The sequence below is a fragment of the Melanerpes formicivorus genome, unplaced genomic scaffold, assembly GCF_026170545.1.
Source record: "Melanerpes formicivorus ecotype bairdi unplaced genomic scaffold, bMelFor1.0.p_v2 SCAF_33, whole genome shotgun sequence".
NCBI classification, from domain to species: domain Eukaryota; kingdom Metazoa; phylum Chordata; class Aves; order Piciformes; family Picidae; genus Melanerpes; species Melanerpes formicivorus.
In genome coordinates this window covers 4,500,814-4,514,761 of record NW_027142385.1, presented here as the reverse complement: position 1 = coordinate 4,514,761, position 13,948 = coordinate 4,500,814, and the positions used below count along the sequence as shown (strand labels likewise).

The window sequence follows — 13,948 nt, the reverse complement described above, 5'->3', positions numbered from 1 at the left end:
CAAATGTGGGCAACCAATTCTGCAAATGTGCCACAGAACGAGGAAATTCTAATGCTTCATTTTACTACTGTTAGTGACATTTCATACCCATATCAATAGCAGAAACATTTCCTAGTATCTGTAGACCTGGGTTTGGGGTTTTTTGGCAGCATTTGATTTTTTTTTTTTAATAGTCATTCCTTTCATCTTTGCTCTCCATCAGGTGGGCAGCAGAGTTGTGCAAACTTGGCAGGATATTTCTTTAGCTTACCTTTAGACCACAGCCAGGCTGTGCGCACCTAAAAATTATGACTTCTGTACTTGGAACCTTCGTTTTTGCCCTTTCTAGGGGAACTGAAAGCATATTCACGCTCTAAGCTCTCTCTCCTCCCCTTTGCAGTGTTATAACTGTAGATCATGGTGCTGTATCTATTCTGAGAGGCTACAGGGGTTTGGATTGATTTAGCCTTACTTTTTGATCAAATTCTGAGCCTAGAATGTGTAAGGTCATATCATAGATTTACAAAGGTATTGATTTTCCTGTATGAAATGTATGATGGGTTTTAAACTTTTTGCTGTGTAGTGTAACAAAAGCCACTATTTGGATCTTTTGGATTAATGCTCCTGGATAAATTAGGAATAAACAAATCTAGTTATGAAGCTGCATTGCTTGCTTCTATTTGATAGATGCTGAGACTACTAAAAGTGCATAAAATTGGATATGTTGTTAGTGAAGTCTCCACATTCCTCTAGCCCCTCCTTCCAACCGCAGCTGTTCAGATTCACTTAGTTGTCTGGGATTTGTGGTTGCTTCCTCCTTTACATATAATCATGAAATCTGTGATAGAGGTGAGTTGCCTCTGCTCATTTTAGCTTTCTTCTTGCCACGTGTAGGTCCATATGATTTTGGTGGTGTTCTGACAAATAGTAACCGGGACATTATAAATGGGGACGCTATCCACAAGCGAAACCAGTCTTACAAGGAGATGCACTGGTGAGTTTCCTCAGTGTGACAACTGCAGATGCAGAAGCATGTGTCTTTAATTCAGGGGGGAAAAATGCATCAAAGCCTCTCAAATTCAAACTGTTCAGTGCAGGTCTTCATAATGTAGATTAGCTTGAAGTTCAGCAATTAGAAGTGAATGTGCAGCTCTAAATGATAGACACTCAAAAAAGACTTCTGTGACTTAAGGGAAATTCTTTATTACTAGAATATGTCACAGTAATAGTGGCTGACTTCTTAAGAAGATAAACATCTGTTGGGAAAGAACTAACAAGAATTCCAATAACCCACCATAGAGAGAATACCAAGTGAGTTTTGTGGTTACTTGACTGAGGACAGGGCCATAGGCAATCTGATTGCTTTTTATCTGGATGTGGGCAGCTGTGTGTCTGAGAAACTTGTGCACTGTCACAGCTTTGCAGCAATTCTAGGGCTCTGTGAAGTGTCCCTTTTTTTGTTGCAGTCTTCACCCTGGAGATCTCTACCCTTTCACAAGAAAACCCCTGTTCATCATTGTGGACTCTTCAAACAGTGTCGCCTATAAGGTAAGGCTCTTGAAGGCAGCTACTCATATGGTAGGATGCAGTGTCAACCCCTAGTTAGCTTACACTTTTAACAGGCTATTTTTTTTAAACAGTTTGTATTCAGTCTTTCTTTTCTTTTGAGGTTGTGCATGCTAGTCAGGATCTGATCCTATGAATAGGAACAAGAAGGAGAAGCACATGAACAGCCGCTCATTGGAAAGTAATAAATCCTCCTGGAGGGAAAAAAGGTTCAAGATATCCAAGGTCTCTGGTGGGAGGTTTATTTTTGTTATATACCAAAGACAAATCTTGGTGTGTTTGCATGGGGGAGGGAGATAAACTAATCTGCTCTCTTTTTTTCCAGTCATCCAACACTCAGTTGCTTTTAAGCAACAGAAAGAAGTCAAAGCATTGAGCCTGATCTTATAAAACACGGGGTGTCTGTGTCTGAAAAATATCTGAACCAAGGAAATAACAAGACTCAAATTAGCATCCAGTGTTACTGTAGAGTGGTATATGCTTGGACAATGAGCCTCCTTCCTAGGGTGCTGTGGATTTACAGTAGAATTACTCCATGCCAAATCACCTTTGGGAATCTGCAATTCGGGTAATACAGAAGCAGGCATTTTCAGTCTCGGTTGCCAGTTGAATCTGGATAGCATTACAACATCCATTTCATTCATGAATGGGATATTAAGAATATGCTGGATCTGGGGAAAGTGCCACTTCCTTATGTCTTCCTTTTTATAGCTCCATTATGTTCAGTGAAGGAAGTGAATGTTCACAGCTGCATTTTAGAGGAGGAATAGGGACGTCTAGTGGCCAGAAGAACTTGTTCAGTATCCTCAGTCTCTGCCAATTTCTTTTAAAGGCATTTGTTGGCCAACGAGAGGTTCTAAATCAGTGATGAGTATAATACAGAACAGCTCTATGTTGAGCCAGGGAACTTTTACCTGACAGTCTGATTAATGACCTGGCCTCTCTACTGGGTTTTTGGTTTGTTGTACTGTGATGCATTACAAAGGCTTTTCAAATACTATTGCATTTCATTTTACCACATTAGATTTCAGTGCAATTCTACTTTTGATTAAATTCCTTTCTCTATTTAATAGGATGGAAACACTCTTAGAGTTATTTACTTGTCTTTCTGAGAAGGTGAGGATTTGATAGGGATTATTTTCCTCTCCTCTATCCTGACATTCATTCTGGTACAACAACAGGGGTGTTTGGTTTGTTTCAGAGGGAAGGGTGGAGCCTGGGTCTGCTTTGTTGTGTTTTGTTTGTATTTTTTTACTCCCTCTCTAGCAGAAGTGCTGAAATATGTCAAGAGGACCAACTCTGTAAGAGAGAGTAAGGAATCTCAGCTTAGGGCAAAGGATCTGTTTTGAGGTGATGGATTCCCACATGTAGATTTGTAGCTCTTGGGAGAGTAACTCAAGTGTTTACAGTAGGATTCACTTTCTCTCTTACATTTAGGTTTGATAAGTAAATTTTCTTTAGATTTTGTGGGCACACAGTAAGCAAAACCTGCAATCTCCATTTAGTTTCTTTTCCTTGTTCAGCAGTGAACTGACCATTAGTGTAAAATACACCAGTGCTTGCTCTTCTAAGTGTGCAGCACAGCTGATGTGAGAGAAGTCCAACTCTGCATATATGTAAGGACTATAGAAGTGAGAGGTTTGGGATTATTTCAGGACAGGATTACAGAAGTGACTGCTAGGAGCTCTGAACCAGATCAGAATCATGTGGGAACAATTGTGAGAAACCTAAAAAGAGAATGAAGAAAAAAAATACAGCATGGACCCCTGTTTAAAGAAGTATGTTCAGCCTCAGAATTCACCTTCGTAATCTGTTGCCATTGAACCAAGGCAGACAGATGTGTAGGGATGGGGTCTGTTTTCAGCTAAAGGTAGATGGCAGAGCTCTCAAGCTCAGTATTTTCTAGCCCTTATAAATTCCTGTTGTCATTCTGTGCATGATTGCATGCTCAGGTCCTTGTCACCAGAGTATACTGATAGGGCTGTCCTGTGACTGTCCTCTGAGTGTATTGTGAGATGCTTTGTAGACTCAAGCACTGGCACAAACAAAGAGGTTCTATGCAGCTGTGTGAGAAGTGAAGTCAGTGTACTGACTTCTTTCTGCATGGCTGCTCTGATCATTTCTGTTAGGACAGTAGTTATCCTGACATTTAAATGTCAGTGCTAGCAATACTGGCAGTAACAGCAACTGCTCACACATCTTTTTCTGCAGCCCGTTTCTGCTTTCCTGCATGCGTTCTCCTCCTCTCCCCCTCTGGAGGGCTTAAATGGTGATGACTGAAAGTAAGTCCTGCCAGGAAGCGAGCTGCCAGTTTGTCAAATCAGCAGCACTTGAACAGCTTCCTCCCCTATATATTTAGCTGAAAGTGGAAGATAGCTGCAATTCCAGCATCTCTACTTAAAGCCCTGGATTTATTTTTTTTAACACTTCCATTTAAATATAGATGGCTGTGTTCTTGAAGGTTACCACTGTATATGTGGATGAAATTGTAGTTTTCAATCCGTATCTTCTTGTAGCTGTGGTTGTCTTAAGATTGTGGTCAGATGTTGGGAAGAAGTTCTTCACAGAAAGAGAGATTGGCTGTTGGAATGGGCTTCCCAGGGAAGTGGTGGAGTTGCCATCACTGGAGGTGTTTAAGAGGAGACTGGATGGAGCACTTGGTGCCCTGGTTTAGTTGATTAGATGCTGTTGGGTGATAGGTTGGACTTGATGATCTTGAAGGTCTTTTCCAACCTGGTCTATTCTATTCTCAAAGCAAACAAAAAACCCAACAAAAACCCCAAACCAGAACAAAAACTCTAGCCAGTGAGAATGCAAGACCTTTGTCAGTGATGTGGTATAAATATTCAGCTTAGTAAAACTTCTATGTGAGGTAACTTCTGTAGATGATGGGTAGTTCTTTCTTCTTGTTTTTGGAAAAGATGTATATGACACACATTTTTAAAAGCAGCAATGCTTTTGTTGGAAAACTTGAATACTGAAGTGGAAAAACAGAGGCAATTCTGAAACAAAGATGGGTTCTACCTTTTTTGGAGTAGTCCATGCACTGAAAAGTAGGGCATCCCTTATCCAACATCTAAACTGCAGGGCAGGTTTTCCTGGTCCTCTGCTCCAAGCCATGGCTGTAGCAAGCTTCTGTCCCTTTGTTGCATGCATGCCCACAGCACTTTTCTTTGGAACTGTGGGCTATGGCAGGAAATTGTCTGGGCAAGAGCTTAGACAAGTCTAGGAGCTTGAGAGTCTTATCCTCCTGGATATATAGTTTAGATGCAGCAACTGGCACAAGCAGCCATCTTGCAAGGAGCCATTCTGTTTTAAACTGTCTAGTTTCTCCCTGTGCAGAATTTCCCAGCTATGTTAACTTACTGTCTGCTGGGACAGAGTCCAAAACGATCTCAGATACTGTCAGTGAGTAATGTCCTTTCCTGAGATATATGAGTGACCCTTGGGCTTGCCTTAGAGCTGTAGGCAGTGTTTAATTGCATTGTCATTTTTACTGCTTTGGTCTCTGACTGGGTGATGCAAGGTAGAATTCAACACTTGAGTCTGCTCATGAGTACTGACCATGCACACTACCTGAGACCATGTAACTTGACGGTGTCTTATCAGCTCAAACTGTCTGTGTCTGAGGTGACTCCTGGAGTTCTGAAGGTTTATTTATAGTGTAGTTTTAGTAATTACTGGGTTGGCTTCAGCTCCTGTCTTCATGGTAACAGTCTTGGTTTCTTTGTTAGAGACTAAACCGTAGTATCTAGTGTTAGAAATCTCTCTTGGGCTCTTAAGGAAATAGGTTAGGCCTAATCAGCACTCTGTCAGATATGGGAAATGTTTGATTTTGATTAGACCAGATGACTGTCTATAGTATTTAGCAGACATATATTAAATTAATTCAGGGAAGCTAATTTAATTGAAATATACTGTCTGGAAGGGAAAGTTCCATGTTAATTAAGCAGAAGTCAGAAGGAATATCAGAAAGCTTTTTTTTTAGCTTGTGGACAAGCAGATTCTTTTACTGATGTGTACCTTGCACTGTGAACCTGCCAACTGAAAGAATATAATCTGCAGACATGCGTGTTGCACTTGTGTTCTGGATGCATGGTTTGAATGTGTGCTGTGATGGGATGCAAACAGCATCCTTTACATGTTCTATGGCTTTCCAAGGTTTCGGTTGTAAGAAAGCTGTTTGGGTGAGATGTGGCAGACAGTGAGGTTGTATAAATTAATTACTTTCTTTTTATGATGATGATTATCAGTCAATGTACTTGCCAGACAGACAAACAGTAGGACTGTTATCAGATAAATACTGGTGAAACTGGACAGTGGTGTCAGTTGAGGTTTCTGAAGAAATTTTTGTGCAACAGAATGCTTAGGCAGTGTTTAAGGTGCTGGTGGAAGGTACATGAAAGAAGAATTCAGTATTCAGACATTAATACTCAGTATAGCAGATGTTAAGGTTATGACACACTTAAAAGGAAACTTACTTTAAAGTTTTTCCCCACTGGGCTCTTCTGTTTCATCAGAAATAGTTCCTCCTGCTAGGAAAGAAAAAGGGAAAGAAGTTACTTTGACTCAATAGTTCAGTTGGTATTGAGGAAAGGTGCAAGATCTCTTTTAGCCTGAAAGCCAGTGGCTTTCCCTTTTACTGCAGAACATTATTGTTAATATTATATTACTACTAAAAGCCATATTTCTCTGAAACTAGTGTCTGCTGTCAGTAGCAGTGAAAGGAAGGAATTATAACTTCTTAAATGTAATGGGTTGTATTAGGGTTACAAAGGTTTTGGGGAGACCTAATAGTGACCTTCTAGTACCTGAAGGTGGCCTAGAAGAAGGCTGCAGAGGGACTGTTTACAAAGGCCTGTAGCAACAGGACGAGGGGCAATGGTTTGAAATTGGAGGAGATTTAGATTGGATGTTAAGGAACAAGTTCTGCATCATGAGGGTGCTGGAACAGATTGCCCAGGGAGGTAAATGAGGTCCCCATCCCTGGAAATATTCAAGGTCAGGCTCAACAAGGCTCTGAGCAACCTGATCTAATGGAGAATGTCCCTGCTGACTGTAGGGGGGTTGGACTACATGACCTTTGGAGGTCCCTTCCAACCCAAACCATTCTATGATACCACTTCTGTGCTGCCATCCAAGTGGGTCAACATGTCGGGCTCACTGCTAATGCTGAACTGTGTGATGGGCAGTAGCAATGTGTTCCCTGTCATTAAGAGTCTTTGTACCCTTAACCTGCTGAATATTCTAAAGCAAGCAAAGTGACCATCAACACTCCCAAATTTTTATCTGTTACAGAATTTCACAAACTTATTTGGACAGCCATTGGTGTGCTTGCTTTCTCCAACAGCATATCCAAAAGCATTACAAGGTATGTGTAGTATTGCATGTCTTAACAAGTTGCATCCATCCCAAAGAAATACAGTTTATATTCTTCAGGAAAAGAGAACTTTTCCTCACTGTGTAATCCCTAAATCAGGTTGATGTTTCCTTAAGAGCTAAAATAAACTTCAGTTACAATTTATGGTAAATAATTTACTCCAACAATGACATTTATACCAACAATTATATTTATACTGATAGCTTGAATGGGTGCTAGGAGGCAAAGTCTCTCCTACATGGAGACTCAGAAAATTGCCAGCCCACTGCTGGGATGATGATTATTGGCTCTTTGGGTTGCTTTAATAGTCCCAGAAAATGAGTAGTCAGATTTCAGGAGGGGCTGGCATGATGCCCATATTTTTCTGGCTGGAATGAAAATGTCCATGTTTAATACTTCAGGATTTATAGTTAGTATCTTCTAGCAGTCGTTTCTGTCCTGACTCTTGTGTGCCAGTTATGAGCTCAAAATGAAGAAAGAAGCCTCCCACAACTCATGAGATCATCTCATTTCTTGGTGTTAGTGCACATCTGCAGTAAGCCTTTATTGCTAGTCATTGCATCATTTGGAGAACAGATCTGCCACAAGAGGAGAGTTCCTCTGTTACAGAATGTAGTGGATAAGCAGGAGCAGCTTTTCTGGTTTGTGTGCCAAATGGATCTTTGTCTATTGATTCATCAAGTTTGATGATGGGTTTTTTTTGATGTTTTCTAGATCAGTCTCAGCGGGGTAGCCTCTTCACACTCTTCCTGAACAATCCTTTAATGGCATTCCTGTTTGTCTCTGGATTATCAAGCATGCGCAGAGGGCTGTGGGAGAAGTGTCAAGATTACCTTAGAAAAATCAACCGTGATATTGCGCAGCTGCTGACCCACTCCCGGTCCATAGGTAGGAGCCCGAAGATGCACAGCTTGGCCTTCAGCAGATGCTGGTTTTAATTGCTTAGCCCTCCTGAGGGACAGAGTAGTTCCCCCAACAGCTTTTGGGTTGGTTTTGTGGGGGTTTTTATTTATTTATTTGTTAAGCCTTTCTAAACTGAGTTTCCTTTGCCTTCTCCACAGATCAGTCATTTCTTCAGTTTTTTGGGGATGAATTTCTGCGCCTGCTTCTAACCAGGTTTATCTTCTGTTCGGCGACTATGAGGATGCACAAGATTTTCCGGGTACGCAGGGCTGGCTGTCCCTTTGTGAGAACAACAATCTAGTGCACTGCCTCAGGATGGAAGGGTCTTAGGGCTAAGCACATCGCCATGAGTTCAGAAAGGAAACTGATGCTTACATGCTAATGCCTGCAGCTCATAGGAATCTGTGCTGTTGTATCTCTCCAAAGGCAAGAAGGCTTTGGCTTGCTGAAGCCTTATTCCTCTACATAAGTAGCAGACACACTGTAATTTATTTATATCATTCTGAACAGCCTTGACTGCTCAAAAAAATTCCTCTTTATAATTCAAGATTATTATTTCTACAGGGCTAAGAAGGTGTAGAACAAGAATATAATAGGAAGTGGGGAGGATTAGGACATTATTGATGGAATGTATTCTAGTGTGAATGGATTTTGAAAGGTCTTTGAAGTGTAAATGAATAAGCTAGGGAGGAGGATGGTATTTTCCCTCTCTTAGTTAATTCTGTGCCAACAGTGAAGTCTGCTTCTAGACCAACACTATTTTATATATGTAAGTGTTGGCTTACAAACAGCCTTCTCCATTTTATATGCTGCAGGAAGAAATGGAAGTTGAGCACAGAAAGGCACAGCATTCATCTGGTCTCACTGCAGATATCTGGTAGCTTTCCAAGCTGAAGTAGCTACCTGAACTGCTTTGGTGTCAGGGAAAAGCAGCAGGTCCTCTGTTAGTGGGGACAGATTTACATCCGTTGTCTTAGGTATTTGTTTTTAGATTAGTATCATAGTATCAGTCAGGGTTGGAAGGGACCACAAGGATCATCTAGTTCCAACCCCCCTGCCATGGGCAGGGACACCCCACACTAGATCAGCCTGGCCAGAGCCTCATCCAACCTGGTCTTAAACACCTCCAGGGACGGGGCCTCAACACCTCCCTGGACAACCCATTCCAGGGCTTCACCACTCTCATGGTGAAGAACCTCCTCCTCACATCTAGCCTGAATCTCCCCACCTCCAGCTTCATTCCATTCCCCCTAGTCCTATCACTACCTGAGATCCTGAGAAGTCCCTCCCCAGCCTTCCTGTAGGCCCCCTTCAGATACTGGAAGGCCACAATTAGGTCACCTCAGAGCCTTCTCTTCTCTAGACTGAACAGCCCCAACTCCTTTAGTCTCCCAATAGAGATGTTTGCATGTCTATAATTTCAAGAAATGAACTCCAGCCTAGCAGGTAAGTATATGTGAAGTCTTTCTCTGTCTTTTTTTTTTTTTGGAGGGGAGGGGGTGGTTTTTTCCTTTTTCTGCAAGGCTTCTGTGAGCATAGTATGTCTCAGATGAGTGGACATTGTATTGCCGCTATGCCCATCTCTGAGTCGGTCAAAAGAGAAAACTAAAAACGCTGGAATGTTTTCTTTCTCTGTGGCATTCTAAACAGATTAGGAACCTCCTAGGTGAAGCTGGCCTTTTGCAATCTGCTTTTTAAAGGGTGTAAAGATAAATGAATGTCTGATTCTTTGTTTTCACTGTCATCTAGCAGGAGACTCGAAATTATCCAGAATCTTATCCTCAGCTGCCACGAGATGAAACGGTGGAGAACCCTCACCTCCAAAAGCACATTTTGGAGCTGGCTTCCATACTGGATGTCAGGAATGTTTTCCTGGAAAACACTCTGGATGACTATTAAAAGAAACTGTCTTACTGCAAAGGGGTTTCCCTGGCCAACAGCTTTTGAATGGTGCAGTTTTATAATGTGAAAAAAAAAAAATCATCAAAGGAAGTACTTGATTTTATTTTTCAATTTAGGACCATTATTTTAACAAGTAATAATAAACAGCTGTTAGTTGAGCTGTTCCATTCTGTATGGGGTCAATTTTATAAGCAGAAGTTTTCATGTCTTTTAAATGTTAAACTAAAGAATCACTAGAGGTTTATTTCTGGGCTTGTGGCCGCCGACCACATTTCCAGCAGCTGATCCTAAAGCATAGAAGTATTGTTGGTTACCTTGAGCCCACGTTTGTGGAAATCCTTTATTTTTATACAATTTTAAGAAATTGGGGGGGGGAAAGGGAAAAAAAAAAAGTCAATAGAAAAAGCAGTATTTTATCCCCAAAGAGTCTGGATTTGAAATGGTAAAGATGGAACCACGCAGTGCAAACCAGCAATAGCAATAAAAGAGAGTCCTTCATAACAAATATATTTTTTCAGTCTTAGGCAAGTAAAGTAGACAGAACTGTGGACAATTAAGTTGCATTTGGAGCAGTGGGTTTGAAGTGAAGCTACAGAGATGCTATTTAATGCTCCCTATAAATTTGACAGAGCAATTTTATACGTGAACTTTGTACTGCTGGCCAAGGACATGATTTCCGCTCTGCCTGACTTGGCAGGTGGTCAGCAGATGACCAAATTGCAGAACCAAGGAAGCTAGCCCCCATCTCTCACTGTAACATGGGCCATCTTGCTGTTTGTATTGCTGCCACAGCTTTCCAGGAGGAGGAGGCACTCTTCATTTCGAGGTACTAGCTAGAAATTCTTACATTTCCAGCAGGTGTTGTCCCTCCTTTCCATGTGTGGATGGAATGTGTGCCTCCCACAGTGTTACCAGTCCCTGACAGGAGCTAAAAGAATGTCCCATGCAGTGCTGCATATGAGCCCTTCCTGTCACTCCTTTGTCTGACCCATCCATGCTGGATCCCTGTACCCTAGGAGAGATGCTGATGCTCCTCTTGCAGCTTAAACAAAATGGGTGCTGCCCTAAAGCTCTGTTAATGTTTTGCATGCCCACCATTGCATTTCAGTCCTACAGCACTACAGGCTCACTCAGCCCATGAGGCTCAGTCTGGGTATGTTAAGGAGCTCAGTGGCTTAAAAATGAGTAAAGGCACTTGCTGGAAAAGGCTGTTGTGATTGCTGGGAAAAGTGCTTGCTGCCTCCTTTGGACTGGACTGCCTTCCTTGCCAAGCTAGGAGACCTCTTGCAACTCCTGACAGTGAAGGTGTGAGCAAGGAGAAGATGATGAGAATATTACAAACTTCTAAATGAAAAAGTCCTTTGTCATTATTCCATGGGCTGCTAGAAGTGATAGGACAAGTCTGATCCATGCTTTTATGTCTCTTTTTAGGTGAAAAAATGCAGAACTTGGTGACTACCATAGATTCATGGTAGGCCTGTTTGCAGTGCCATCATACAAGGTATGATCTAGTCAGCTGGAATAGCAAAAGGCAGCAGGTCAGCACTGGTGGACCCCATTCAGCTGAGGAGAACACAGTATGGAACAGCAAGGATGGCTTGGAGTGTAGCTGGGAAGTTTGCATGAAGGTTCTTTGTAGCTGGGCTGAAGCTTATGCCAACCATTCTTTAATTTCCCAAGTGTAAAAAAATTCTGTGAATGCTAGTGTTTGTTCTGAGCAATCTTGAAGCTGGTATATTGAGCCCCCCCTCCCACCCCTTCCACTTGGTGCTGCTCCTCTCTGGACTTTGGCAGGACTTCACTACCTGGGTTGTGGAGTTTCTTTTACGGTGTGTGCGTGTGTGCATGTGTGTTCTCGGCGTCTGTGTGTATATGTACAATACTCCTACATCTACTGGCTGGTGTAAATTGTAAATATGTATATATGTATAGGTACTTGTATATGTATTAAAAAGAATGAAACAGTACACTGTCTATATACAAAATTTATATATACACACACACGCCACTTTGGGTGCGTTCCACAAGGAGCTGAAGATCGTTTGTGCTTGTAGGAAAGGTTATGGCTCCTCTGCCGTTATAATTTGCAGTTTCCAGGGACTTAACACTTGGACCTTGAAGTCATTCCTAACTGGTTTCAGGCAAGGAGGCCTTAGTCAGGGGAAGGAGAACTCCTGTACGTATTACAGTCATAAGATTTGTGTCGTCTTAACTGTGAAGCTGATATCTGCCTTTCTTTTTGCTAGGAGGTCCCTGGTTATTAAGACATGAGATTATAGAAGCTAAAGATGCAGAAAGCTTTTAATGTAGCAGCAAGTGAGAGATGGGTTATCTGTTGCCCTGCCTGCTGTTCTTCCACCAGCAGTGTTCAACTTGCACGGAAAAGGGGAATTCAGTCTTCCCTGCCTTCCAACCCAATGTTTTTGCTTTGCTTTAGCTTTTGCTTTGATGAAGCTCTTCTCATTTTGGTACCATGTATCTGGAAAAGATATTTCTAAGCACAAGAGCCATGATGATTCCATCAGTGTGGGCTGGTGAACCTCTGTGGAATGGGGCTTGTTAACAAACTGGGAAAGCCCTGCCAGACCCAGTCTTCATTTTAGCCGGGCTGAAGTGTGGAGTCCTTGCTTGTGATCTGAGAGGCTTCTAAACCACTTTGCAGCCTTAAGAAGAGGTTCTGTTTGCTGGTTACCAAGGTAGATCAATCAGAGGAGAATGCACTTTAAAAAAAAAAAAAAAAAAAAAAATAATCCTGAAGCAGCCAGAATGTAGGAGGAGAAATTAGTTCAGAAATTGAACTTATCATTGATGACTGTTCAAATCAGAAATCCATTTCTGAGGTCCCTCGTTCTCTTCTTACTTACTGACCTTCTCTCCAGAAGGTGTACTGCTAGTGGGGATATTCAGATAAAGATTTCAGCCCTGTTGGGGCAGTTGGAGTACAGAATTGTACTTTGTAAGCAAAAGGATGATACTCTCTGACTGCCCTAACTGTGGATAGGATGAGTATCTGCTCTTGGATTTGAGCCAAGCCCCTCCCTCTCCACTCAGCAACTGCATTCAAGATGAAAATACTGGTATTATCCTCTCTGAGTAAAAGCTTGTCTTGTTTGAACTTACTAAGTCATTCTAAACTTGTGCTACTGTGTGCTATGTGCTATGGTCGTAGGTACCTTCTCAATGTATGCTTGTATGTACTGAAGAAAACTTTGGTTTCTGTACCTAGCAGTCCTCAGTGTGGAAGTGGAGCAAAGACTGAGTCATTTTTAAGTGAGAACAAATCCTTTTCTTCTCAGGCCTAATGCCTTCCCTCTTGGTTTGCTCTCCCTTTCTCCATATATCTTTATTGCTTATGTTAGCAGATTAGATTTGCCACCACAAGGCAATACTGAATTCAAGGAATAAATTCTGTATGTAACAACACATTGAGAGCATGAGAATGTGAACTGGACTGAACATGTCCATACTGGACTGCTTCCTGCCTAGCTCCCTGCTTACTGCATGTGGTGTGTTCAAATGAATCCTGCTCTCACAGCAGGCACCTCTGTTTGTGTCCTGTTCAAACTGGCTTTAGAACATCTAGCCAAAGTAACTGCTGTTGCCTTTTGTTTTTTTCCCTTTTGACTTCTCAAAGTAACAGAGGGAAATACAGAGTTAGGAGTCTTTAATGCCCTGTTTTTTAATTACTCTTGGGATGTGTCATTTTGCTTTGTGTGCAAGCTAAATGGAGCACTAACTTCTGTGAGCTGTGCAAACTGGCCTTTCTCCCTGGGGCACTTTCTTGAGAAGTTTCAGGACAGTTTGTGTGGGTAGCTCATCAAAATAATTTGCATGAAGTCGTAACTTTCCAAACCCCTCAAGACTCTCCCCCAAGGAGAAGCTCAGAGGAAATAGATGGAGGAGAGAGGAAATTAGGTTTCAAATAATCATCTTCAAAAGCTCCAACTTCAGTAGCTTTGGTCAGACTTCTGTAAGGACGGGATGAAAGTGCTGCTCCAAGATCTGTCCCTGGCATGCTGTTGTGAAGCAATTCCCCTGCCCCACTGCCCTGCCTTGTGCTGTAACTCCATGCTGTGCTGCAAGTCTGCTTTTTCCTGACAGTTAAAAAACTTGGAATCTGTCTGAACAACTCTTTCTTTGTCTTGAGCCTTCTTTTGTAAAAGTTTTATCTGTTAGATTCTTCACTAACTGTTCTGACCACAGATCACTAACAATAGC

At 41.9% G+C, this 13,948-nt stretch overlaps 1 protein-coding gene across 12 annotated transcripts in view; it reads left to right on the top strand.

Moving 5' to 3' along the window:
- Positions 1-13,153, top strand: part of SCAI (suppressor of cancer cell invasion) — a 44,539-nt gene extending 31,386 nt beyond the window's left edge. For 11 of the 12 annotated variants that reach the window (XM_068155737.1, XM_068155749.1, XM_068155743.1 and 8 more), the window contains 6 exons: positions 874-973; positions 1,446-1,527; positions 6,844-6,916; positions 7,640-7,813; positions 7,987-8,087; positions 9,578-13,153. In XM_068155737.1, coding sequence (XP_068011838.1) covers positions 874-973; positions 1,446-1,527; positions 6,844-6,916; positions 7,640-7,813; positions 7,987-8,087; positions 9,578-9,727 — 680 coding nt within the window. In that variant the 3' untranslated portion in view covers positions 9,728-13,153. The remainder of the gene's footprint in view (positions 1-873; positions 974-1,445; positions 1,528-6,843; positions 6,917-7,639; positions 7,814-7,986; positions 8,088-9,577) is intronic. The other variant, XM_068155738.1, reaches the window with a different exon arrangement.
- The last annotated feature ends 795 nt before the right edge of the window (positions 13,154-13,948 follow it).